We start from the raw sequence: 27,966 nt of genomic DNA on the forward strand, positions 1-27,966 counted from the left end.
TGGCTGTCGCGAGAGGTGTGCACCCAATCAGCAGCCTGGACGCCCAAATTGCCACCCTCGTCGCCACTCTTAGTGAATACTTTTTCCACCGCTCAGCGCCATCACGACCTCAAGTCCTGGTCTTGCAACAGCAATAATCCATGCAGGGGGATCCCCTCACTTTCCAAACAGTAGGCCACCAATCAGAAACAAAATAAGGAGGGCGTGCGATGGAAGAATAGGCAAGAGAAACAGAAAGAGGGGATATTGAGGGACTTGGGAGTTAAGAAGGGGGAGAAGAAATACCACTCAGAGAAAAGTGGTACCATATTCTTCCAAGTATAGGTTCCCCAACCATCTATAAGCCGACTCTTAACCAAACTCCACTTGGGGTACCCATAATAATTCCCACCTACAAGTCCAGGGCAGGCGTTAGGGCAGATAAAAATGGCACGATCTTCACCTTCTGATCCCCTAATAATTATTGCAATGAAGCCTCCTTGCCCATGGAGAGATGGTTGGGACAGGGCAGAAGAAGGTGGCTGGGGCAGGTTGGCTCAGAGCCCCCTGAGACGGGGGATGAAGGAAGTGAATTTGGCACATTGAACCCCTTCTTCTCATAAGTGCTTTGAGGTCCTTCTCTGGAATCCAGCTGGCACCAATCCCTGGGGCCAGCAGAAGAGGGGCTGAGTTTGTCTCTCCCCCCACGCAATTTCTACAGATTTGCCCGAAGGAGGCAAGTGGGGTTCTCCCCGGCTGGTGGAATTTGGGGAATCCAAAAGGTTAGGGATTAGCTGAAGGGGAGTTTTTTTCTGTCTTTTTTTTTTTTTTCTTACAAAGATTCTAAGAAAAACTCAGGGTGGGAGGGGTGAGGAAGGGGGACCCAATTTAGCTAAGTGTCCACAGACTTTTTCAATGCCTCTTAGGGGCCTCCTCAGAGAGAGATGGTCCCATTTCCTCCCCTCTATCTGAGGTTCCCTCCCCCCCAGAGCGGCTCAGTTCCAAGGAAGTTTGGCACTTTTTTTTTAATCAATGGGAAGGTGGGGGAGGAAAGAGAGTTAAGAGGAGTGAGAAGAGGGAAAAAGACAGACAAAGATAGAGACAGGACAGGTAACAATGGGAGCCACAAGGAGAGAAAGTAGAAAGCCATAGGGAGCCCGAGAAAGAAGAAGAGAGAAAGAGAGGGAGGGAGACTCTGGAAGAAGATGTTGGGAGCTGGAGGGCAAATGGGAAAGAACAGGGAGACAATTCAATGCAGCAAACACTTATTAAGCACCTACTGGGTGCCGAAGAGCAGGGTGCAAGGAGGCCACTCAGAGTCTCTGAGATCTGATTGGCTAACAGGGAAGGGGGGGGAAGAGGCGGTGGGTTTTTCAATGATCCCCATCCCTGACCCCACATCTGTGTCCCCTCTGGACATACTGCAGCACGAAAGATTGAGGTCAGAATGCAGAAGAGACTTTCAAGGGATGGGGAAGATGGTAGAGTGAATTTCCTAGGGTAAAAACGGGGAAAGGTGTGTGGCTCTCCACTCACCAACCTGGTGAGTGAACTAGCTCACTGAGCTAGCAAACTACCTTTCAGATAGCCCTGGCTGGTGGGGTAGGGGGTCCCCGAGAAATGTGAATAGGGAGGGGGTAGTCACACAGATACCCCAAGGGAACACTTTTCGGGAGGCCCAGCCTCCAGAGACGTGTCTGTGTGAGAGGAGTACTGGGTCCCACTGATGGGGACCCAGACTCCCATGAAAGGGGCTATAGAAAGCATCTGACAGACCAGGGCAGCTGAGGATGCAAATGATATGCAAATGAGTGCTTTCAAATCCCACCTCCCCACTTCCAGACCGTTTTACCTCTCCCTGGCTCCTTCCCCTCTTCATGAAGGCCTGGGGTGGGGGGGGCTGTAGGGGGCATATCCCAGCTAGACACTGCAATACCCACTGTGGGTGGAGATACTGTGAAATACCATAGGGCCTTCTGAGAGGCAGAGGGGCGCAGTGGCCCACAGGGCCACTTCCACCTCCAACCCCAAGAGCCCGGCCCCCCCACCCCCGCAGAAGATATGTACAAAGTTACATCAAGAATTGTTTTGGCACTCGAATCTCCATCTGGGTTCAGTCTGGAGATTAAGGGTGGGGGCAGCAGCGATGGGAGATGGGGGATGGGGAAATGGGGCCTGCCCCCCACCCTGGAGATGAAGAGGGCATGGAAAAAGTCACCCTAGTGCCCAAGCTACAGCCTCCCATCAGGCGGAAGGGCCGGGGTGGGAAATTCAGTGCAAGGTACCTTGAAGGCTATTGCTTTCTAGGGATTTTCACATTTTGATTTGGGGGTGGCTCTCTAGCAAGGGGCAGGGGTCTCCCAGGCTTTAGGGGTGGGAATTGTCTCTGGCTTTTCTTCTCTCCCTTTGTGGGAGAGAGACGAGGAGGCCTGATTCCCCCAAAGCCATGGAGTAGAGAAGGGTCTGGAAGACCTAGGAGGGGGACAAATGGGGGAGAGGGTGGGCATGGGGTGCCCCTCCCCCAGAGATGCTGATGATGGAACCAGGGCACTGGGGGCCCTGCTTTGGGTTGGAGGAAGTGGAGGTGGTCTCCAAGGGGGAGGGGGAGATGGATGAGGGGAGAGGTGGGTCTCAGCTATCCTAAGTCCATAGGGTTGTCAGGCCCTGAAATCTCAGCCTGCCAACAAGGCCTTAGAGCTGACCACAGTCGCAGTGCTCAGGGAGCCACTCCCAAACCAACTCTCAGGGCTGTCTGGCTTGGCAGACTCCATCAGAATATTCTAGCTCCTCAGGGCCCATGGCAAGAGCACCAAAACATTCTGATCCCTCCAATACTACCAAAGTACTCCAGCTTGCTGGAAACCACAAGCCAATCTAATCTACTAGACCACACGAAGCATTCAGGCTCAAGGGACCCTACCGTGGCTCACTGAACTCTACACTGGGTCATGATGGCCTGACAGAGCCACCACACATTTGGCTCACCAGACTCAATGGAACAAAGCCACGCAGACACAAGCATGCACACAAAAGGCGGGGGTGGGAATGGGGGTCTTTAACAGTTTTCACTAGCTCCATCTCCCACCCCTCCCTGCCAGGTTCACAGACTTGGTGTATTTGGATAGAGATGACCCTGACAATATTGGGTCTTTTTCCTTAGAGTCCTCCAGATATGCTCCAAGTCCCACCCCTTATTCTCCTCCTAGGCAGACCCCCAGGCCAAGACCCACCAAAGAGGGGTGCGGGCGGAGAAGGAGTGTCAGTGACTGGCCATGGCCCAATTCAGGAAGTGCATGCTCCATCCCAATGACGTCACAGGAAATACCCTGGAGATACCACAGGAAGTACATGCCCCCATGATGCTGCTGAAGTAACCTTCAAGGAAGGCCCACTGAGACATCATAGGAAGTACCTGTCTGTCCTATCATCACAGGAAGTGACCTCTGGGGAACTACTTCCTGTGACATCAGAAGGAGTCCCAGCAGCACCTCAGAGAGTACTTGACTCAGGGACGTCCCAACAGGGAGCTTCATTCCCATTACTCTAGGTAAAACCACGGAAGATGCCACAGGAAGCTGTTCCAGCTTCTCACAAGAGTCTTGCCCACAGGACTGGACCAATCCTAGAGCTGGCCTCATTCCCAGCAGCACTGCACCCCCTCCCCCTATACGACCTGACAACAAAACAGTGAACAGTCCCACCTAGGAGGGGCAGCTCCAATAGGGGTAGAGTCGCTGAGAAAATCTGGGAACTCTGGGGTCCCTGCTCCAAATACCCCATTTCAGCTCAGACTCCTCGGCTACCTCTACTCCCATCCCTTCTCTCAGATCTGGAACTGAAAGCAGGAGAGGTGGGGTGTTGTTTGGGGGAGGCCCCTCATTCTAGGTGGCCCAGAGGCTCCCTCCCCTCCTCCCATATGGAAACAAAAACTTACAAAGGGGGAAAAAAATCCTTACCAAAAAAAAAAAAAAGAAAGAAAAGAAAAGAAAAAAAAAAAAAAAAGGAAAAAAGAAAAGAAAAAAAAAGAAAAAAGAAAAAAAAAAAGGAGGGAAAGAAAGAGAAAATAACGCTTTGTTTTCTATTAAAATCAACAAAATGCAATATATACAGATATCACACAGACCCGGGCCCTGGGAGTGGAGGGTCAGGCCCAGTCAAGCATAGGGAGGAAGGAAGAAGGGTCAGTTCAGAGCTGGGGAGGGAGCTTCTGGGCCCCATCCCCAGCCATCACTCAATCCTGCCTATGACTACCAGAAGGAGCGGGGGGTGCAGTCAGGCTTACCCCAGCCCCATCCCAGGAGGAGCAGGACTACACCCGAGCTGAGGTCAGGAGTTGGGGGTGGGGGTGGGGGAGGGGAGGAGAAGGAGGAGGAGGAGAAGGGGCCGGGAGGAGGGGTGGGAGCACACACCACAGGCCTCATCCCACTTTCTGGGGGTTTGAGGCCCTCACTCCCTGCTCGTAGGTGACCCGCTGGCTGATGAGGTATTGAGCGGCTTGCGTGGCCGCAGGGCTGCCCGTGATGGTGACCCGCCGGTTCCGCGTGCCAGGCAGGAACTCTCCCTTCTTGGAGATCTGGATGCGCGCGCCTGTCAGCTCCTGGTACTCCACCAACGTCTTGCCCCCTTTGCCCAGGATGGCCCCCACCAGGTTCTCAGGCACCGCAATCTCCACCAGCTCCTTGGCACTCTCAGCTGCCAGCTTCTCTGCCGTCAGGAAGCCCCCGGCGGCCCCGGCCGCGGCTGCGGCGGCCACCAGCGGGCCACCCCCGCCGCCCGCCCCGCCGCCCGCCCCGGCCCCGAGGTAGCCGTTGGCGGCTGCGGCCAAGGCGAAGGACCCCAGGGCTCCGGGGGGCGGGGGCGGAGGCGGGGCGGCCCCTCCGGCGGGCCCGGCCCCGGCCTCGCCCGCGTAGGACGCCAGGAGGTTGGCGGCGGCGGCGGCGGCGGGGTTCGCACCAGCGGCCACGGCGGCCAGGACCCCGGAGGCGGCGGCCGAGTTGAGGCCCAGGCCGAGGGAGTTGGTGTTGTAGCCGTAACTGGCCAACGTGTTAAGCGCCGTGCTGATGGCCAGCAGGTCGGTGCCCGAGAAGGCGGGCAGCGCGGCCGGGAAGGCGCCCACGCCCGCCAGCCCCGCGGGGCCCAGCAGGCCGGAGGCGGCAGCGGCCGAGGCGGCGGCAGCGGCGGGCAGCACGTCGGCGGGGCTGGCGTACGGTGAGCCGGTGGGGTTGGAGTTGGCCACGGGGCCGGCCACGTTGGCGTAGCTGATGTTGAGGCAGCTGCTGCTCTGGGGGTCTTCCTGTACCTTCTGCACGATGGCGCTCACGGCCTTGTGCACCTGCTCCGGCTCGCCGCTGACTGTCACCACCCGCTCCTGAAGGTTGATGCCCTCTGGCTTCTGGGACAGCTGCACCCAGGCTCCCGACTGTTCCATCACGGCTTTCACTGTGGCGCCCCCCTTGCCGATGATCAGGCCCGCGGTGCTGTTGGGGACGATCAGCTTGGCCTGCGTGTGGGGCGAGAGGGAGGGGCTTTAGGATGGTGGGTGGAGACTGAACGGTAACATTAGTCTTCAGGCGGCCCTGCTCTCCCGTGTCCCCAGATCGGGCCCGCTGTGCCCCTTGATATACACCGGTATGGTCCTACTGCTTGTTCAAAATGGGGAAATACTTCCATATTGGTTGGTTAAAAAAAAAAAAGAGCCAGTACTCCATGTCCTCTCAGTAGGCTCTCAGCCACCCTGTCCCCTGCCCCTGGGACCCCTGGGATTTCCCTTCCGTTCAGCACCTTAAAGGCTTAATGGCTGACCCAGTGGGTGCCCTCCAGGACAGCGGGTGCTCCCAGCTTGCTTTGGTGCTCATGCCTTCTAGATCATTAAACACTCTGACTCCCAGCCCCAGTCTCACTTTACAGAGGAGCCACTTGAGGCCTACAAGGGACTGGCCCCAAGGCTACCCAGATTGTGGAGGAGTTGTAATCCAGCCTCTTGGATTCCTGCCCCGTCGTGTTTCCCACCCTATGGCAAGGTCATGGCGCTTAACCTCTTTTTGCTATGGGCCAAATTGTTGCCCCCGCCATTCAGATGTTGAAGTCCTAACCCGCAGGACATCAGGATATGACTGTATTTGGAGAGAGGGTCTTTAGAGGCAATGAAGGTTAAGTGAGGTCATTGGGGTGGGCCCTAATCCAGTAGGACTGGTGTCCTTATAAGAAGAGATTAGGACACAGGCACACACAGGAAAGACGGCGTGTGACTGCGGAGGGGACGACCATCTCCAAGCCCAGGAGAGAGGCCTCGGAAGAAACCAACCCTGCCCCAGATCTCAGACTTCTAGCCTCCGGAACTGTGAGAAAATGAATTTCTGTTGCTTAAGCTACCCGGTCTGCCCTAGCAATCTAATGAAGTTGTCCTATCTGTAAAATGAAGATAAAAAAACCTTACATCGGAGACAATCGGGCACTTAAATACAGTCGTCCCCTTCTCCAGTGCAGAAAGGCCCATCCTTTGCCGCTGCAAATCCGATCCATCTTAATTCTGGGGGTGGGGGAGGGGGAGATTTCAAAACCAAAAGTCTCCTTTCACATATCCAAGAGCACTTCTACACATAGGTTCCTGTTGCTCAGTCCTTCCCACGTCCTCTCAGACCTGTGGGTTCCACCCCTTGAAGCCCCTGCCTCTCCTCTCGCCCCTGAGCCAGACACCAGGGGTGTTTGGGAAATTTGTGAGAGCACTTTTAGTTGTCATGACGACTGGGGGGGCAGATGCAGGCATGCAGTGGGGCAGGGCCTTGGATGTTGGCACCCCACAACCTGAGACTCAGCTATTCACAACGTCAAACCGAGGAGAACTGTCCGGGTCCCGTATGACTTTTAAGTGACTCCCTGGACATTCATGTTGGCGAAAAGTCTGTTTATAAATCTCAGAGCCCAGACCTGAACCCGACGGTCCATATAAGTACCTAGTATTTTCTTTTTCCCACGTGTTTAAGATCTACTGAAATTTCCAGGAATGCAACTAATCGGTCAACGAAGGGACGATTTTACTTTGTTTTGTTCTGAGCTTTACCAAGACTGGTTCATCATTATATAAAAAAAAAAACAACAAAACAACCATGACAACAGTAGTAATGCCACGTGTCTTATTTACATCTCCGATATGACACCCTGGATCACTGTGTTTGTCACTGTCTCTCTCAGGCTATGTGAGGTGTGAGCAGCTGACTATTTCATTACTTCTACTGTAGTAATATGTAACATTTACATATTAAAATTCATCTCATAACACATCACCTTCCTTTTATTTTTCCTTTACGTAAAAAAGTCTTACGGGATAAAGAAAATGTACATAAGTACAATGAAATATTCCTTGGCAATCAATTTAAATGAACAAAGTACTGATCCAGGCTACAACATGGATGAAGCTAGAAAACACGCTGTGTGAATGAAGCCAGACACCAAAGACCACATATTGTAGGATTCCATTTATATGGATGTTCAGAACAGGGAAATCTATAGAGACAGAAAGTAGATTAGTGGTGGCTTAGGGCTGGGGGGTGGTGCTGAGCTGTGGGGATTGAGGAGTGATAGCTAAGGGGATCAAGATTTCTTTCTGAGGAAATGAAATGTTCTAAAATTGATTGTGGGCATGGATGCACAATTCTGAATATAATAAAAACTTTGAACTGCATGCTTTCGATGGGTGAATTGTATGTATGTGGAATTAATATCTCAATAAAACTGTTAAAAATCTTACAGATTTAGATAGGTAATACATCTACATTATATGCACTTTCCATGTACTGAAATGAGTGTGTGTGTGTGTGTGTGTGTGTGTGTAATTTCAGGGGTAAGCGGGCTGGGAAAATATTTGTAGGAGAAAGAGGACATGGGATTTGACAAGCCTGAGAACCACTGCTCTACTTGCTCTGTTCTTTGTTGATCTGACTTCAACTTTTCCCTCCCTCCCTCTTGCTGACTTCATGGCAGGCGTACTAACTCCCTGCTGTTCCTTCAAGTCACAAGCTTGGTGCAGATTCAGGGCCTTTGCACCCGCTATGCCCTCACTTAGAATGCTCCTTCCCAGAAAAGGAGGCTCACCTCTCTCATCATTCAGGTCTTTGCACAAATGCACCCCCTTAGAGAGGCCTTATCACCCCAATTATCAAAGCTTGTTTATTTGCTTATTTTATGTCCTTAGCACAGACACCTCCAGACTTGTATCCAGCTGCTAACCTCAAATCTCTAGAATGATGTCGAATGGACACTGCAAACTTAAAATCCAAAGTGGAACTCCTCATCTGCTCAAATGTGTTTCTACCACGGTCTTCCTCATTTCAGTATGTGGAAAATGCACCCTTTCACTTCTCAGGCTCAAGACTTAGGAGTCCTCTCTTTTCCTCCCACTCAACATCCAATCAGCAATTCTGTTGTCTCTACCTTCAAAATACATAGTAAACGGGGCGCCTGGCTGGCTCAGTCAGTGGAGTGTGTAACTCCTGATCTCGGGGTTGTAAGTTCGAGCCCCATATTGGGTGTAGAGATTACTTAAAAAAATAAAATCTTAAAAAATATATATATGGTAGACTATTCTAGATTAAAAGAGACGAACGAGCTATAACAACTCAATGCAATGCATGAATATTGACTGAATCTTGGATAGAAAAATGCTTTATAGACATAAAAGATATTTGGGGACAATGTGAATATGAACTCTTTATTAACTAATAGCATGGAATTGGTGTTAATTTTTGTAGGTGTGATAACAGTAACATAACAATATAGGACATGTCCTCAGTCTTGGGAGATGCATGCCGAAGAACTTGGGTGTGAAGAGTCATGAGGTTTATACTTATTTTCAAATGGATCAGCAAAAACAAACAAACCACCCAACAAACAAGCAAATAAAGCCAACCAGTGCTTGTGTGTGTTCGTGTGCGTGTGTGTGTGTGTAAAGAGATAAAGCAAATGTTAACGATTGGTGAATCTAAGTGCAGTGTATAGGGAATTCATTGTATTATTCTTCAACATTTTCAAAATAAAAAGTTAGGAGAAAAAAATGCCCCAGGACTCTTTCCCCCTCTTTTTCTGCTTTATTTTTCGTCATAGCACTTTTCACTCTCTGACATTTACTTATTCACTTGCTTGTTTTCGGTTTCCCCATGAAAGAATGTAAGATCTACAAGGGTAGAGATTTTTGTCTGTATTGTTTACTACTTGGTTCTCGGTGCCTAGGGGAATGCCTCGTAAGCATTGAGCAAAGAGTGTGTGAATGGACGGATGGATGGATGGATGAAAGGAACGGTGATGTGCCCACAGGACCAAGCAGGAATGAGACTGGATGGAGGTGACGAGGTGTATCTCACCTATGGTGGTGGTGGTGGTGTGTGTGTGTGGAGGTGTGTGTGTGTGTGTGTGTGTGTGTGTGGAGGTGGGGAGGTAGGGTGCTGTGCATTTCGGTACACAAACTCAGCCTGATCAGAGTTTTTAGATTAATTGGACATTCTGATTTGTAAAATGGGAAGCACCTTAGTTTTTATCTATTGGCTACCGCTTCAAAAGGTCTATGAACTACTGTGTAGTAGCAGACCACTAGTTTGCAGTTTGTGCATACGAATCCCTGAAAAGCTGCTTTGGACTCTGGAGACACTTGCTCAGGTTCGAAATCCTGGCTCCACCACTAATGCTGAGCAAGGGACCTAACCTCTTTGAGACTGAGTTTTCTCATCTATAACATCCATCCCTCCTCCACAGAATTATTGTGAAGGCTAACTGAGATCATTCATGAAATGATGAGCTTGATTGAGGGGCTAGTGCCCCTTAGTTATGTTTCTGCTTGGCCCTTATGGGCATGTCATCATCCATTTATTCAAACAAGCAACATTTGCTGAGAACCTACTATGTGCAAAGCATAGGGTGCCATGTGAGTGTGCAGGTAATATGTGCTCATAGTAGATACTCAGGAAATGGTTGTTGTCATTGTTACCTCCATGGGCAGACCTGGATTTAAATCTCATATCTGTGGTACAGTTGCTTTGCAAAATAGTCTGACAATTCTTCCAAAGGTTAGACATATCATCTGACCCAATTCCGTCCATAGATATATACTCCAAAGAACTGAAAACCATACCCACACATATGTTCATAGCAGCATTCTTCATAATAGCTAAAAAGTAGAAACAACCCGAATGACTATCAACTGAGAGACAAAGTGTGGTATATCCGTACAGTGGAATATTATTTGGCCATAAAAAGGAATTAAGTTTTGATATATGTTACAATACAGATTAATCTTGAAAACGGTATGCTAAGGGAAAGAAGCCAGACACAAAAGGCCATGTATTATGTCATTCAATTTATATAAAACATCCAGAATAGGCAAATCCATAAACACCAAAAGTAGGTTAGTGGTTGGGACAGGGAGGGGGAGCTGGGAGAATGGACAGTGACTGCCAAAGAGGATGGGGCTTCTTTTCGGAGTGGTGAAAACGTTTTGGAATTACATTAGGTGATCAATGCACAACTTTGTGAATATACTAAACACCACTAAATGGTATACTTTAAAATGGTGAACTGTACAGTATGTGAATTATACCTCAACTTATATATTTAAAAAAATCATCAGAAAAAAGTCTGACAAGTCAAGAGGATAGAACAGAATGCATGAAACCAGACCTAAGAGTCAAGAGGTATTCAGTATGATACAGCATTTCAGAGGGAAAAAGGAAGGATGAAGTAACTGTTCACCAAGAAATGGTAAGAGCAAATGCCTTCACCTTTCTGCACCTCGTTTCCTCTCCTCCAACATGGACGTAACCACAGCTACTCCATACAACCATTGGGAATAGTCAATGACTGGAGTGGCAAATGGTTAACTGTCTTCATGATAGGCCCAGGTGGTAGACCCACAGCATCTTAGAGAGATCACAGATGCAGTTTCATAGAATCCTGGAGTGCCAGGATGTCAGTCAGAACAGTAGAATCTTAGAATAATGTACATCGAGAATCTTGAAATTACAGAGCCATAGAATTGTAGGAGTTTTAGGGCCAGAAAGACCTCAGAGAACATCTGTCCCCATGATTTGCAAGTCTGTGGAGATTTGCAAATAGTAATAGTATAATAATAATTATATAGCTAACAGTCTTTCCATTTGCCAGACACTTTGGTAAATGCTTTTATATAGTCACTTAATCTCTACAACAACCCTACAAGAATAGGCAGGCACTTTTATTATCGAATTTTATGGCTTGGAAAGCAGAGGCAAGAGAGGTTAAGAAACTTGCTCAAGGTCACACAGATAGTAAGTAATAGAGCCAGGATCTGATCCCAGTCCAGAATCTGTGTTCAGATTCCCAAGCCTTCACTCCAGAAATTCTGATTCAGTGGCTCTGGGCTGGGACCCAGGAATCTGCATTCTAAGCTACCTAGATGATTCAGATACCAGCCAGGACTGAGAACCACCAGTCTAGCCCAGAGGTGGCAAATTGGTGGTCCTCAGGCCACAGGCAGCCCACAGCCACATAGTGGTTTTAAGATTGAGCCAACCTTTAAAAATCAGTTGATGTCAAATATTTCTGGCTTCTTCTGAAAAATTTGTAAGATGTGGCAACACTTTGTCTACATTCCCAAAGGGCAAGAATTGAGTCGAGTTGAGTAGCAGCTGCCCCCTTTAGGGATGGCATTATATCTCTCTGAGGAGGCCAGAGTCCCCAATTCTTTATGCTCCCTTGCTGAATCTTGGAGGCATTTCAATTTATAATCCCTGATTTGGCCCAGCTTCCACACTGTAAAGAAAGGAAACTGAGGCTTACAGAAGGGAAAGGAACCTAGGGTAACACAGCAAGTCCAATGTAGAAAGAGAGTAGACCCGTCTCCTGACTTAAAAATCCCATAATAATATCAGCAGCTAACATTTTTTGAGAACTTTCTATGAATTAGGCATACATGCTAAGTCCTTTTCAAACATCAGTGAACACTGATCACTGCCCTTAAGTAGGTGCCATAATGAATCTCATTTTGCTGATGAGAAAAATGAGGCATGGAGAAATCAAGTCACTTGTTCAAGGTCGCACAGGTCTAAAGAAGTATGTTATCGGAGTAAGATTCAACTCAACATCTGACTCCAGAGCCTGAGCCTTCAGCCATTATCTTTCATTCTTTAGAGCCCCCTAAGTAATAAATAAGGAGAGGAAAAATCCTGGTTCTATAACCTTTCAATTCCACTATCTCAGAGTTCCTGTGGATTAGGGGGTGGGGTGGAAGGATCAGGCACAGATGGTGCTGACCCCATTTTCCCTGAAACATGTGCAAACCCTTCATGAACTCTGAGCCCTTTGTGGCAGCGACCAAAGTAGAGGGAAGAGGCAATATCCTTGCCACCGTGTAAACGGTGTGGCCTGCTGGTGGGAAGGGATTCGGGAGAGACCTGGCAGAGCCTCTTCAGCACCAAGGACAGCAGCCGTGCTCCAAGCTCCAAGCCCCAAGCTCGAAGTCTTTTTTGGGAATAATTCGCTTGGCAGCATTCTTCCAGGGCTTTCCGCCCACCGTTTCCCCAGGAGCTTGGGGGAACTCAGGTCCATGGTTTCTCCCATCTCAGGGTAACAAGAATTCCAGATTCCTTTTACCAAGGGTCTCTCTCTCGTCTTTGCTTCTAGGCAGACGTTAAGGAGCCCTCACAAGTGGCCTGTCCTCCTGCCAGGGGCTCTGGCCCCTCTGCATCTTGTGTGCAAGTATATGGGAGTGGGGAAGGGGAGAGAAAACGGGGAGTGTGCGCAGCTCCGCTCCCCTCCCCTCCACCTCCTACCCATCCAGGGCCATGCCAGGGGCTTTGCAGCAAGCCCACCTGCCCGGTGAGCGCCAGGGGCTTTGCAGCAAGCCCACCTGCCCGGTGAGCACCGTGGTCATGGCAACCAGAGAGGCCAGGGTAGTGATTGGTCCGCTCCCTGCCACGCCCCTACGCCACCGCTTCCCCGTAACTGAGGCAACCAAGAGGCGCTGCCCTCCTTCCATCCCTCCTAGAGAGGGCTGTGTAGGAGAGGGACCTGCCCCCTCTCTCTCGCTAGCAAAACACCCATTTCTCCAAAATGGTGACTTACCCCATACCATAATTAATGGAGAGAGGGAGTATGAGGCCATTTCTAAACTCTTCTGGATGTGAATGGGTTGTCAATGAAGTCACTTCCGGTGAGAACAGGAAGTGGGAGGCAGGTTGCTCTGGGAGACAATGGGATGAGGTGGAAGGAAGGAGAGGAGAGGGTCTAGAGAATCCCAGGAAGGAGGGATGCGGGGGGGGGGGTGTGGGACAAATTCTCCCAGACCTTCACTCTCTCTCCGCGTCAAGCCCACTCTAAGAGGTTTGGAGTCCCTAGGCTGACTCCTTAATAATACAACTGCTACCATGTATTTGATTGACAAACGTCTTATCGGCGTTATCCCATTCCATTCCCACAGTAATCCAGTGATATGGGAGAAGTGTCTTCTCCCGAACCTCACCGGCTTTACAGAAACCCAGTCTTTGCCCCTGCTGACCTGCTTGGCTCTGTCGGGGTTCATCGTGGTTTGGGGTTGAAGGATGTTGACCACCTCAGGCTTGGTCATTGCTTGTGGGATTTCTCGGACCTTCTCAGCAATAAAGCTGTGCACAGCATTCAAGGCCTCTGCTGTGCCTTGTACCAGGCATACTCGTTCTGTGGTTCCTGTTGAGCAAGGGAGAGAGAGGGCACCCTCATCACACAGGAATGGGAAGATTCCTGGGAGACAGGCCCCATTTAATGGAAAGAGAAAACCTAAATCTAGAAAGTGGACCTAACTGGGCCCAGGTCACATGGGTAAGCCTGGGGAAGCTGGCATGGACTCCCAGGCCATGATGGGTAGCTGGGAAAGTGAGTGGAATGCCTGTTTTATAATCTGCACTCCATGTCCCTCCCCCAAAACAACCCCAGGGGATGGAAGAATGATACTTAAGTGCTTTGCGATGCCCACAGCAGCCCTGGGCAGGGGAGACAGGGCTCAGCTGCCTCTTCCCAGTCCTTGCTGGCTCCCGGTTGCTCTGGCAACCATTCACTCACTCCCCCCCCCCAGAAGCCGAGAGCTCAGGCCTGCAACGGTTGCCACAGTAACTGGAACCCCCTTATCGGTCTGGCTGGCCGGGTCCTCAGCCCACCCCCAGGGGGACGAGGGACGAAGCCCCGTTGCCGTGGCAACCCCTGAAAGCCTGCAGCGAAGGCCTCTGGGCTTTTGGAGAGGATGGGGAAGGGCTGGGGGATGGGGGAGACAGAAGAGAGGCCAGAGTGCCCGCCTGGACCCACCAGATGGAGGGCTGAAGGGTGGGGGAGGGCAAGGGTATGGACAGGAGAGAGCAGAGACAACTCATGGAAGGGTAGGGACTCAGGGATGGAGAAAGGAGGGTGAGGTGGATGCCTTTGCTGGAGATGGTCTAGATTTTGGCTGCGGTTCTAACCTAGGCATCCTCACTCTGTGTATGTGTGTGTGTGTGTGTGTGTGTGTACACACTAGAGGTAGGGAGGCAGTGGGGAGAAGAGAAGCCAACTCTGGGTGATGTTGGGATATATGTGTGTGGGACAGAGACTCTGGGTGACACTCTGACCAGCGCGACTATATCTGTGAGGCTGTTTGGGTGAGTGGTACGTGTGTGTGTGTATGTGCACGCATGCATGTCCATGCATGTGTATACCTGGGCTGGACTGGTTAAATTATCTTTATCTGTGTATGTGTATAAGAGAAAGAGTGGGAGAGACTGAGATGTCAACAGGAAGTGTGACACAATGAATCCCGTAAAGCTATGTGCACTCTTGCACATGGGAAAGACTTTGGGTGTCACTGTGATGTTCAAGGTTATGGATATACTGTTTGTGAGACCGAACTGCTTGTCCAGGAGAGTTTGAGAGAAAGAAACAAAGAGTCTCATGAAGCAGCACTGGGGCTGTATGATGAATGAATATCACTTTGAGACTGGATGTCAGCGTGAGTGTTGGCAGCAAAGAGACAACCAGACACCTTTTGGTGTTCAAAAGACTATTTGGATGACTGGTGTGTGGTATGTGTGTATATGTGTGTGAACCTGTGCGTAGGAGACAGACAGACAAGACTCTATCATTGGTGTGTGTCAGTGTGAGCAAGAGTGAGAGAGAGACCGACAGGCAGACTCAAGTGTCAGTATGACGGGAGGACTGGTGTGTGTGTGTGTGTGTGTGTGTGTGTGTATCTGGGTGTATATGCATTACAGCCGGACAAAGACGGCTCTACCGTGACCATGGTGTGACAGGGTGTGTGCCCGGCTGAGCTGTGCATGTTTGGTGCGTGGAGTGGGTGTCTGTCTCTCTCTCTGGGTGGGACTGTCTGCAGGGGCCAGTTAGCTCCTGGGTCTGTGAAAGGTCTTGAGTGTGCGCCAGGTTTCATGTGCCTGAGTGTCTGGGACATTTGGGGATGAGGGTCCAGTCTCCTGTGGGCATTTTAGCGCAGCATGATGGTGCCACCATCCTGACCCCTCGCTGACCATCTCTCAGCCTGGCATGCCAGTCTCACCATGTGTCCGGGTGTCACTGTCTTGGGGGCACTTGGATAGTTGACATCCTCCCTCTCCTCTGGGCCACTGTTCCTCACTTATTGCCCCCAACCCCAGAACAATGGACTGGTCTGAGCCAAGGGTGAGTCAGCGTGCAGGCTGCCTCCGTCTGGGTGTAAATAGGAAAGGGTGTGGGTCAGGGTGGGAACTTGGGGGGGGCGGGGTAGCCCTAGGGAGAGCCTGGCTGAAATGGCTCTGCTCTCCACTTCTGCGAGGATCCCTTCCAGCTCAGGGAGGCTGGGATTTCCCACCCTTTGTGGTTCCCAACTGGGGTCCACGAGGGCTTTGGGGGGCTCGGTTAGCCCCTGAAAGAGTGTCCAATAATGACAGCTGGTGCTTACAAAATACCAAGTGTTAGGCACTATTCTAAGCACTTTGTATATATTTGTGCACTTCAAGTAGGAGGTAGGCAATATTATTATTCTCAATTTACTGCTAAAGACACTGAGGCACAGAGAAGGTTTGGGATCTGTCCAAGTTCACTCAGCCAGTAGTGAAAGTTCAGGGTTTCGAACCCAGGTGTCTGGGTTCAGAGTCTGGGCTTTTAACCACTGAGCTACCCTGCGCTCAAGCTGGGGTGTGCGGACTCTTGTGTGTGTTTGTGTGTGTGTTGGGAGAAAAGCATAAGATGACTCCATTTTTGCTACTGTATTTTTGATAGTAAAAAAGAATATGTATGGATTTATTAAGTAATCACTTAAGATTTTGTACTTCAAGGCAATATGTTATAAATAAATTTTTTTTTTTAAAGTGTGTGTGTTCTGTGCTTTTCTTCTGGGGACAGAGCTTCAGGCAAATGCTCAAAATCAGAAGGAGTTTGGAATCACTACGGTGTTTGAGTGGATGGACGGAAGTCTGTGTGTGTGGCTTTGGACAGCTGCCTGCTTCTTTCTGGATCTCAGTTTTTCCATGTATGATCTGGAAGGATAGAGTCTGGGGCTTGGTGTTTCCTGTACCAAGGAGGGGACACCCTTTGTGCTCTGCCCCTCCCTTGGGGTTAAGGGTCAGGTAGGTTTTTGTTTCATGTAGTAGACACAAGTGCAGTGTGTGTGTGTGTGCGCACGTGTGTGTGTCCATCTGTCTGTGGGTTTCACCATTGTCATTTCTCATTGTTCTGTATGCTTCAGTCACAGTGAACAAACACCCCCTCCAGCCTTTGAAGATGCTAGTTCATCTTTCCGGAGTACTCTTCCCTGCTTTTATCTAGCTCACTCTTACTTATTGTTCCGGGCCCCTCCTCCAGGAAGCCCTCCCTGACCTTCCCAGGCTGGGTCAGGTGCCCCGTCCGGGCTGCCACCATCCTCTCGGCTTCCCCATCCTAGCCCTGACCACGCTGGGTCATTGCTGGTGTTCAGTCTGCCTTCCCTACTGGGCTGTGAGATCTATGAGGGAAAGGGGCTGTGAGATCTATGTCCTCATCTCTATCCGTAGAACAGGTGCTCAGAGAATGCAGGTTGAATAAATGAATGAAAGGGTGTTAGTTAGCCAGGAGCAGAGGGAAATACGCTCTTCGTTTCAAGCAGTAGCATTTTCATTTCTTGTGTTCCTGTGGGTCCTGGGAAGTCCTAGGGGCAGGACTAGGATGTAGGGGGCCGTGTCCCGAATCTTGGAGCTGGCACAAGCCATATGATCTGGAAATCCCATGTCAGCAATGGGGGGGCGGTGCTGGATGCCCGTCCTGGGGCTGGGGAGAGATGCTGGTTCACGTTGCTTGTTTGAATAGTATTTGGCCCAAGAAAGCCAATGACTGTCCCATCCTCTGGGGTTCTCAGCTGCCTGGCCTATGCGGTGTGTCACTGAGTTGGGAGGAGAGGATGTGTCTCATGTCACAGAATGTGATCCAGGCATAAGGAACCAAGTGTCCTCGGATAAATGCCCCAAGCAGAGGTCTTATCCGTATCTTGTAGCCTAGGGGGCATGTGAGGGAAACTGGGCCAGGGTGGAAGAGGAAAGTGGGGTTGGGGGGTGTGCCTGGTTCCCTGGACGCTTCTCTAAACCTCTTGCCAAAGCTGCTTAGTGAGATGGGAGGCAGGGCAGGTGGAGGGAGGAGGGAGAGAGAGAGAGAATATGAATGTGTCCTGACCCTGGGCTCCAGCTCTGGTGTTTGACCTAAAAAATCCAAGGGGATTAAGGATGAACTAGAATCAGCTCTGGACCAAAGATGCAATTCTGGGGGCCTTCCCTGGGGGCCATCCTTAGATGTCAAAGCCCAGGCATTGGTCTTGGGAGGGGAAGATGGATGGGGTGACAGATAATGCAGGGAGCAGTAGAGAGGGAGTGGAGGGGTCTTGGAAATGTTATGGTTGTAGGGAGAAAGAGAGCTGGGGGGGAGGCAGAAAAGGGGCTGGGTTTGGAGGAAGGAAGGAAAAACGTGGGGGCTGAGACTGGGAAGGAAACATGAAGGGAGAGGTGGGTGAGAGGGGCAATCCAGCAGATCGTTGAGGTGCTACTGAATATTGTTGAGTGGATGACTGACCAGAGAGAGTTCAGGAGCAAGAGAAAGAAAAACATGAGATTATGAGAGGTGGAGGGCAAGGAAAAGATGGGGCGAGGGGTGGGAAGACAAGAAGGGGAGGACAGAGCAGGGAGGGAGGGAGGAAGAAAAGCAGAGACGGACAGGACAGATGGATGGGGACAAGGGGTGCGGGACATCCAAACAGAATCAAAGAGATAGAAGCAAAAAAGAGGAGCCAGAGAGAGGTGGATGGGAATGGAGACTCAGGGAACAAGAGATGGGAAAGTCAGAAACAGAATGAGAGAGACGTAGGAAGAATGACACAGACAGAGAAAACCAGCGAGACTCAAACTGGGCAAGATGGGGTAACAGAGAAATCCAAAGGGAAAGAGTGGGGGGAAAGAAGTGTGTGTGGGGTGGAGTGTGCAACACGCTGGCTGGCCCCCCAACCCCAAGGGACACCCTGACACCTGCCTCCCTGCCCACCCTCCTCCAGCAGCTCCAACTGACCCAAAGAGGCAGGTGTGTGGGAAGGGGCACATCTGCCAGCACATCATGCAAATGCACTCATGAATATGCAGCAGGCCCATTGTCTTGCCCTGCCCCCACCCCCATCTGCTCAGGCGTGGCCCCTGGGGCTGAGGGCAGCTCTGTCCCCTTAGGAGGAGGGGAGGCCCCCCATCACTATGACTGCCCCAAGGGCAGCTCTTCTTCCCCCTTATCCAGGGCCCAGGTGGGAGGGACAGGAGGCCAAGGGCAGAGTCCTGGGCCAGGGCTCACCCGGATAGAAGTCTTTGGACTTAGAGAGCTTGATGGTGGCTCCTGTCTCCTTCTGCAGCTGCACGATGGTCTGCCCGCCCTTGCCAATGATGGAGCCTGCCGCGTAGCTGGGGATCAGCACCTTCAGGAAGTATTCGCCTTCCTCTGCAGGGGCACATGGGTAGGGGAGGTAAGGGAGGCAGGGGAAGGGGTCTTCACCTTCGGCATGGTGTGGGCAAAGGAAGCCACCGGCATCACGGGAACATACAGGAGCAATGGCCAGGAGAACAGCAGCAGGGAGAATAATACCAATAATGATCTTTATTCATTCACTTGCTCATTCATTCATTCATTCATTCCACGAATAGTTACTGAGCACCTGCTGCCACATGCTTGGCACTATTTTAGTGAAACAGCCGTGAGGAAAACAGACAAACTCCCTGATTTCACAGGCAAATGAGGCAAATAAGGCCGAGAGAGTTTCAGTGATTCAGCCAAGAGCTCACACAGCTACATTCTTCTAGAGTGGGGGAGACAGACAGTATGTTTTATGTTGGATGGCGGTCAGCACCAAGAAAACAAAAAGGGGCAGGAGAAGGGAAGGGGGATTGTAGGGGCTGCAGTGTCAGATCCGGTGGCCAGGAAAGCCCTCCCCAAGAATGTGGTATCCTTTGTTTAACAAACACTTCTACAGAACCTAGTATACACTAGACTCTGTTCCAAGTACTACACAAATACTAGTTCTTTTAATTTTTCACACTGATGCTATGAAAGAAGTACTTTGCAACCTGGCTTTAGAGTCCAGGCTCTAGACCCTTATGACTGATTGTTTCCAGGCTGTGGAGGTGGGAATGGAACCATGTGGCTCTGTGGGAGAGCAAGTGCAAAGGCCCTGGGATGGGATTGTGCCTGAGTTGTCCGAGGGAAGGTGAGGTAGCCAGTGTAGCTGGGGCTGAGGAAGAGAGGTGAAGAGTGGAAGGGGATGAAGGCTGGGAGGGGTGGTGGTAGTGGTGGGGCCATGGTGAGATTTTTGATTTTTACTCCAAGTGAGATGGGAACCATGGGAACCAGAGATGGCTCTGAGCAGAGGAGGGATGGGATCTGACTTAGGTTTCCAGAAGATCCCTCAACACTCAGTATGGACCCTGTACTGTGATTAGTGCTTTGCAAGCTTGACCTCAACCATTCCCTACAACTCCCAATGAGGGGGGTATAATGAGCTCCATTTTTACGTGGGAGGAAACTGAGGCATGGAAGTGGTGAAGGCACCAGCCCAAGGTCAGCCGCCCAAGGGCACCAAGAAAGTCACTGGCTTGAGATTCCAATGCAATTCTGCTTCATTCTTGGCCCTCACTTGCTTAGCACCTTCCGATGCTGGTGGCCAAAGACCAATGCACTCAAAGACAGTCTCCAAGACCCAGGGGTGGCGAGGTGGTGCCAGTGGTCACTTGTGGGACTGTGGCCATTCTTTGTTATGGACCAATTTTCTTGGTCATGTGTAAAGCGCTTTGTTAATGCACTCAAGGCACATGCTTAACCTCTCCTACCTTTTAACCCAACTGTTGTCCCTAAGTTCTCATAGGGTAGAAATTCTGGAGCCTTCTCAGCATAAAACCCTCTGTGATTTGGCCCTGCACTTCTTTCCAACTTCACGCCCTCATCTTCCTCCACGTGCATCAGACCTACTTCCTCTTTGTTCCTTAAACGTTCCCTCCTCCCACCCACCTCAGGGCTTTTGCACATTCCTTTTGCTTGGAACTCCCCTCCCCCAGTGAATTCCTCTTGTCCTTCAGGTCCCCACTCAAATGTTGCTTCTTCTTGGAAGCTTTCTTTGAACCCTGGGGAGGAGATGGATCCCCTCCCGTTCGTTTCGTGCCTTCAGAGCAATGTATCACATTAGTCCACTGGAGCTCACCCCTGTGTCCCAGGGACTCATGCCATGGCCCAGCACACAGTAGGCATGCAATAAACACTAGATAAAGGAAAGGAGGAGCCAGGTCACTCTGCTTCCAAAGCTTAAGGTCTTAAAACATCCCCCAGTGGTTTTTAAATTTTTTTCTTTTTAAGCAAAGGAAGCCTATTTTCAATGTCTCACATGAAACTCCAACACACAGAGCAGATAAAAGAGAAACTGTTCTGGTAAAAGTGGGGGCAGGGCGGGGGGACCGGGAGCCCTGCCCATGTCTGCCTGATCTCTTAAGATTGAAGGTTCTGGGCTCCCTGATGTGTTAAGATGGGGGTATAGGGGCGAGGGGCTGGATGTGGCTTCGCAGGCATGGGGAGGGGGTCCAGGATGAAGGGGTTGTCCTGAGCCCAAGGCAATCCACTTAAACTTGCCTCATCAGACCATTAAACCTATTAGGTAATTAGCCCCCCAGAGTGCCTTCCCATCAATCATCCTGACCCCCCTGAATTCACTTTCTTCCCTGGGCTCACAGAGGCAGCCTCTTCCCTGCCCCCGCCCCGTCCCTAAACCTGTCACAGAGATGGGGGACCAGTCCTCCATCCCTGAAAGGCTCAGAAAGATGGGGAGGGCATTCTCACAAAGGACTCCATCCTCTTTTTCCTTCTTTGACTTCAATCCCTATTTTCTCTCCAGCCAGGGCCTCTTCCCCAACTTCCTTCTTGAAGGTGGAAGGTGTTCATCTACTCTGAAGAAAACTGGGTACACCCCCCACCCCATTTTCTGTGCCCTCTGCCTTCCCCTTCTCCAGAAATCTCTGTATGCAACAGCAGAAACAGCCTTAGACTGAGTGTGAATTTTGTCCCTGACGGACCACGGGGCCTTGGGCAAACCACCTCACCTCATGGGGCCTGAGTGTTCTCATCGGCACAATGGGGACGTGATGGCACTACCTCAGAGGGCTATGGTAATTAATTAAGTGATAAGCCGTAAAATACTTAAGATGGTCTCGGGCACGTGGAGCACTTGAGAAATGTTCGCTATCATTACCTCCACCATCATCATGACCATTACTGATGTCAGGAACACAAGCAAAGTTCTTCTCACAGCGTCTGGCCCAGGGTAAGTGCTCTACAAATGGGGAGACGAGCCTCTGAGGTCTGAGGTTTTCATTGAGTGATGGGAGAAGGAGGGGAGACCCCACTTCCTTCATCATTTGCCCCCTGGGGGCTGTCCCAGGCCTTTCTCTGCTTCTGGGAGGAGGAACGAGCTCTCGCTGATGGAAGCAAGACCCTGCCCAGCATCTCTCTGACTCCCTTCCTTCTCATGCCACTTCTTGACTTTGCCCTCGATGTATCCCCTCGGTACTGTTTCCTTCCTTCTCTCCCCCTTCTCTCCCTTCCTCCAACAAATCCTCCCTGAGCACCCACTCTGTGCCAGGCCTTGTTTGAGGTGCTGGTGACACAGCAGGGAACAGACAGTCCATTTCCTTCAAGTCCACTCACTTTTAAAATTTAAATGCATCTCTTTAAAGAGGACACTTAAAAACCACTGCTAATAATCAGAGTCTGAAGCCTGGTTATGTTTTCCCCTCCAGAGCACAGAATATAAACGTACAATGGTAAAAAAAAAAAAAAAAAAAAAAGTTTGCCCATGGACCCCCTTAAGCCACCTTCTGGGTGCTCGAGGGTCCCTGTATCAGAAGAATGTAAATTGGGAGCCTTCACCTGAGGCTAGCCTCCTATGGAGAATGACTCCCACCTGCAGAAGCTCAGAACTCAGGGCAAGAGTCCCCACTATGGCCAACAGACCCCTCTGACCCTCTTCAGAATCTTCTGCATGTCTTTCCCATTTGGGAGCACTCGTCCCCCACCTTTAACGCCCTGTGTGAGTCCCACGTCCCCCAGGAAAAAGCCAGGCCTCTGTTTCCCAGCCTGCTTTGCAGCAAGGGGGGAGACACATAGCCTCAGCTGAACCCAGAGCCCCCAGACCTCACATGCTCCCACCCAGTTTGAACAACCAAGTCTCTGCCTGTGAAAAAGTTCTTCCTGGGGCGCCTGGGTGGCTCAGTTGGTTAAGCAACTGCCTTCGGCTCAGGTCATGATCCTGGAGTCCCGGGATCGAGTCCCGCATCGGGCTCCCTGCTCGGCAGGGAGTCTGCTTCTCCCTCTGACCCTCCTCCCTCTCATGCTCTCTGTCTCTCATTCTCTCTCTCTCAAATAAATAAATAAAATCTTTAAAAAAAAAAAAAGAAAAAAAAAAAGAAAAAGTTCTTCCTTCTACTGAATAGGATCTAAATGCCAGAACTCCACACCCACCTATCTCCACCCCCCTCTTAGCTTTTCAACCCTGGGGTTCAGGAAGCTCCCTTTACCCTTGACCATGACTGGAGAACTAGAGATGCCCACTTCTCTCCTGCTGGTTTTCCTCCTGCTACAATGTCAAGCATTCCCTCCCTCTTCTAGTCCCCCACCACCACCTCCCTGTTGTGCCCACTTTCTTCAGAAATGCTTCTGGAGTTTCCAAAGAGCAACCAATACCCCTTAAATAATGGAGACCTACCCAAGAGATTTGGGGTGCTGTGTGATAAGAGCCGCACTTTTTATCAGAGAGTTGACCCTGATAGGTGGTTTTAAAGGTGGGGGGATGTCATTAAGGACAAAGGTAGAGCTGAAGGGGTGGGGGGTGTTGTAGGGATGTTTTCAGTGACAGGAGATCTAGGGGGAACCAGAGTTGGGGTGCCGTGCTCCTGGGACCTGCTCTGGCTTGCGGGTTGGGGACGGAGGTGTTGGTGTGTTCCACGGAGGTGTGAGGCGGCAGGGGTGTGATGTTGACCTTGTTGTGGGAGCGTGTGGGGATGTGGCTGGCGGAAGACAAGAGCACACGGGCGGGGTGCGGTGCGGGGAGCAGCACCGCTCGGGAGGGCAGGGCCGGCAGGTGCGTGAAGCGGTCTCTGTGAATAACGGTGTTGCCCGTTGGCGCGAGAAATGCAATCCAGCCGAAGCTGGGGGGGACGGCATGCCCAAGGTGTGATGCCGTCTTCCAGCTGTGACACTGTCTCTGAGTGAGAGAAAGGTGGATGGGTAGGATTTCCTCGGGGCGAAGCGCCGCGGGATGGTGCAACAGGCCTCCGATGACATTCTGGGTCGGAGGCACGGATAACAGTAGTAAGAACAGCTATTGTGTATTGACGCTTTGCTGTGTCCTTCATATATACAATCTCATTTAACCCACACACCAGCCAGGCTTACAGCTCGCAGCTCCCATTTTCCAGATGAGACTGAGGTCCCACACCGAGCCCATGGCAGTGAGGAGATGGATCCTGGAAGGTCTCACTCTCGGGGCTCTTAACCCTGGTGACATTGTCTTTATGGGAAGCAGGGAGGATGCTGGGAGCAAGACTTGGCGGCTGGAAGCTCGAGGCAGGGCGGGGGGGGGGGGTGGTCGGTGACTGGTGCGCATGTGCGTGTGTATGTGGGGAGGGAGGTTGCTGTTTCTGTTCATGCGGGGGTGACAGAGGTGGGAATACAGTCAGGAGTATGCCATGCTCGTGGCACCTTAGGAGTTTCATCTGTACTCAAGGGCGGCGGAGGGGGGCATCGTTTGGTATTGATCCGCCCAGACTATAGTCGTTTGTCTCTCTGATGAGTGAGTTCCTAACCCGAGTTTCCATTCAACTTCTTCACCCGAGTCCTCCTGTCCTTAGGTGCCTTGTGTCCCTCTCAATGGCGTCTGGCAGTCATAGTGCCCAGACATCAGTTGGAACAGCCACCATCTCCTCTCTGAGCCCCTGAGAATGGGCAGGAGTGGTAGGCAGGCCGGCGCTGAGGGCAAGAGCTCGATCTGCCCAGTCCGCCACGGCTTGCTGTGACACCCCAGAAGACTCCCTCGACCCTCTGGGCCTCGGTCTCCTCACCCAAAAATGGGGTTCACTATAGCATCTACCCACATAATGGAGCCAGCCTCCCGGATTCAAATCCCAACTCTGCCTCTAATTAGCTGACAGACCTTGGGCAAGTTACTTAACCTCTCTGTGCCTCGGTTTGTCATCTGTTAAGAAGGGTAACATAAAAGAATTGGAAGGATTACATGATTGGTCTGTGCCAAGCATTTTCCATAATACTTCCTGGTATACTGCAGGCCATAGACATTAGCCATTATTATAATTTATTATGGTTAATTATTACATCATAGAGTGTTGGAGAATTACATGAAATATTGCCTATAAAGCAGTGAGCAATAATATTGGTAGTGGTTATTACTATTATCCTTGTAGTTATTGTGATTTTCCCACCTGACAGATGGTGACTCTTGAGGCTCAAGAAAGGGGTGAGGTTGACCCAGCATCCCCCAGTCATGACAGTATTATTGCAAGGAGCCCTCAGTTTTGAGATGAAAGTCCTGGGTCCTTGCCCAATGCTGCCTCCTGACTGTTTCTGTAAATGGAGGACTGTCCCTTTGCATCTCCAGGCCTCAGTTTCCCCACAGGTCACCAGGAGGGGAGGTGGAAGAGTCTGGAGGAGAGGGTCCCTAAGGGCTCATCCTAGTTTTCCCTGCTGCTGAGGGAGGCAGGATGCTCAGTAGCTAAACACATGAGCTCTGGAGCCAGACGGCCCAGGGTTGGATAGATCCCAGCTCCACCAACTTATGAGCTGTGTGACTTTGGGCAAGTGGTTTCATTTTGCTGAGCCTGTTTTCCTCATGTGAAAAAGCAGCTCAAATCATCTCCCCCAGAGGGTTGTATTAGGAAATTAACCCATATCTCAGAGCCTGACTTCTAGTAGGTGCCAAGTACTTGGGCCTGACCGTCCTTGGCAGCATCTCTATTGTTAGGTTGTGCTCAGAGCAATTAGATTTGGAGCACCTCAGCCCCTTTAAAAGAAGGATGAGACACCTCCCCCCCCCGCACCAAGCAGGGGCAGGGCCGGGCTGCCAGGTCAGGCTTAGGGACCGCCTGGGTCCCCGCCTGGGTCCCCGACTCTCTCCAGGACTGGGAATGGCAGTGGAGCAGGAAGAAGGGAAGGAAGTTGGCTGGGACATATTCATGTGTGTGCTGGGGGTGGGGGGAGCAGGAAGAAGGACAGGAAACTCCCTCCCACCCCTCCCCCAACTTCCCTTTCCTTCAATTTCTGCTGGACACACTCTCACAGGCAGCCAGGGGGTCCCTGATTCCTGTCCCACCTGGACAGGAGTTGGGGGGGGTGGCGCTGGAATGGAGGAATGAGACTTGGCTTGTGTTCCATAGAGGGGAAGAGATGGGAGGTCCCCACCCCACCCACTACAGAGCCTGGTGGAATGGGGAGCATGCACTGTGCCCCAGGTCATCCCTCTCCCATCCGGAGGAAAAGGCCAGAGGAAGCAGATTTTGGCCAAGGTGATAGCAGGGAGGGGCTTGTCTGCTCTGGGGTCTCCCTCCATCCAGGGAGTTAATAGGCTGGGTTCTGAGACTGAGAATCCCTTCCTCTTTCCTGAGTCCCTGGCCAGAGAGACACCCACTAGAGTTTCCAGCTTGTCTTTTATTCTCTGGTACACATACCTCCTCAGGCCACACACACAGTGGGGGCCCTCCTGTCTTACACGCGCATACCTTCTGTGTTGTCAAACACTCAGACATCTCACACACACACACACACACACACACACACGATCCCTTGTCTCTCACACACGCAGAATCACTCCCACATCTCTAGTGGTACATACTCAACCATTTCACACACACCCCCTCCCCTTGTTACAGATATATATATACACACACACCCCTTCCCTTTTCCTACCCCTTGGGTGTCATATACACACATTCCCTGTTCCCTGTCACACGGGCACCCATCCTTCCCTCTCCCTGTTACACACCCTCATGCAGCTCACCAACAGAGCCCTAAGCTCTCCCGTCATACACCCACCTTCCCTTGTTGCACACGCCCCCTCTGATGTCACTGTCGCACACCTCCATGTGTCACACCCAGCCACAGCCTCTTTGGAGTCACACCCACACCCTTTTCTTGTCACATACCCTCACCGGCTTCTCCTGGTCCCACCCCCCCCCCAGATACGCCTGTGTCACACACATTGAACTGTCTTCCTTGATCCACACAGCCTCTCCTGGCTCACACCCAGAGCTGGCCCATTCAGCTTCCCCCACACACCCCCTTGCATGTCACACACACCCTCTCACTCATGTGTCACACTGCCACAGCCCCCTCTAGGGTGACATGCACACACTTTCCCTTGCCACACGTACCCCTTTGAGGGTCTCAAACACACAGCCCAGCCCCTCATCTCATTCTGTCTCTTACACACACACACACCTTTCCTCTCATATCCATGATCCCTAATGTCACACATCCAGGCCTTACAGGGCCCACACGCGCACATACACACAAACACACACACACCTCTCCCAGCCACACATTCTCCCACCTAGCTTTACACACCCACCCATTCCTCCATCTCACCCAACACACCCACCCAGCTTGTCCCCACGCACAATCTCACCCATGGCCCACTCATGCCTCCCTCTGGGACAACCCTTGCTCAGGACATCCCCAGGGAGGGAGGCTGGGAAGCTCCAGGTCCACAGGCCTCCTCTTCTCCTTCCCCTCCCCCCCGCCAGGACACGCCAGCCCGGGAACACCCCTGCCCCGAAAGGGTCACATCACACACCCCTCAAGGACACAGAGACGCCCGCCCAGAGGGACCCACGCCCCCCATCCTTTGCGCCCCCCAAGGACACTTACCACCTCCTCCCCCCCCCATCCCCTCTCATCGCAGACAAAGCTCCCAGCCCCGGGCAGCGGCGAGAGGGGGAGGGGGTCCGACCCCCTCCCCAACGCCCCTCTCAGCTCCCGGGTCTAGGGAGGGGCGCCCTTCCCCGCCCCGGAGCCCTTGCACCTGCCACGGCGGGGGGAGGAGGATGGAGAAAGGCGAGGCCCCCTGCCCGCTCCCCCACGCCGAGTCGCAACCCTTTCTCACCTCCCGTGTTGCTGCGCTTGGTGCAGACCACCTCGGGGGGCGTTTCGAGGGGCCTCTTGCGGGAATCCGGGGCCTCGGGCTCCATGGGGGGGGCCTGGGGCGGCGGCTGCTGCTGCTGCGGCGGCTGCGGCGGCGGCGGCGGCGGCTGCTGTGGCGGCGGCGACGGCTGCTGGGGAGGCTGGGGTTGCGGCGGCGGCGGCGGCGGGGGCGGCGGCGGCTGCGGGGCCGCGGAGGCCGTGAAGAGGCCGTGCACCGCGCCGGCGGCCATCATCCTCATGGTCGGGGGGGGGCGGGGGACGGGGGTGGGGGAGGGGGAGGGAAGGGGA

General features: G+C 51.9%; 1 protein-coding gene across 1 annotated transcript; it reads right to left on the bottom strand.

The window, feature by feature from the left end:
* Positions 1-779: 779 nt before the first annotated feature.
* On the bottom strand, positions 780-27,758 carry NOVA2 (NOVA alternative splicing regulator 2). The gene is made up of 4 exons (XM_036090365.2): positions 27,641-27,758; positions 18,790-18,933; positions 13,499-13,665; positions 780-5,479 (listed from the first exon to the last, which is right to left on the bottom strand). Exons 1-4 carry the CDS (start codon positions 27,723-27,725, stop codon positions 4,397-4,399), a joined length of 1,479 nt encoding a protein of 492 aa, XP_035946258.1. The 5' UTR covers positions 27,726-27,758; the 3' UTR covers positions 780-4,396.
* Between the last annotated feature and the right edge of the window lie 208 nt (positions 27,759-27,966).

This window comes from Halichoerus grypus, chromosome 15, assembly GCF_964656455.1.
Source record: "Halichoerus grypus chromosome 15, mHalGry1.hap1.1, whole genome shotgun sequence".
Classification (NCBI taxonomy): Eukaryota; Metazoa; Chordata; class Mammalia; order Carnivora; family Phocidae; genus Halichoerus; species Halichoerus grypus.

What these genes read in the sequence shown, in the direction of transcription:
- NOVA2 (XM_036090365.2), bottom strand. Translation starts at nt 27,725, where the DNA reads ATGGAGCCCGAGGCCCCGGATTCCCGCAAGAGGCCCCTCGAAACGCCC. An exon ending in GTCCAAAGACTTCTATCCGG is followed by an intron (nt 13,666 to 18,789) that starts GTGAGCCCTGGC and finishes CTTGCTCAACAG; the next exon opens with GAACCACAGAACGAGTATGC. An exon ending in ACCCCGACAGAGCCAAGCAG is followed by an intron (nt 5,480 to 13,498) that starts GTCAGCAGGGGC and finishes CCCCACACGCAG; the next exon opens with GCCAAGCTGATCGTCCCCAA.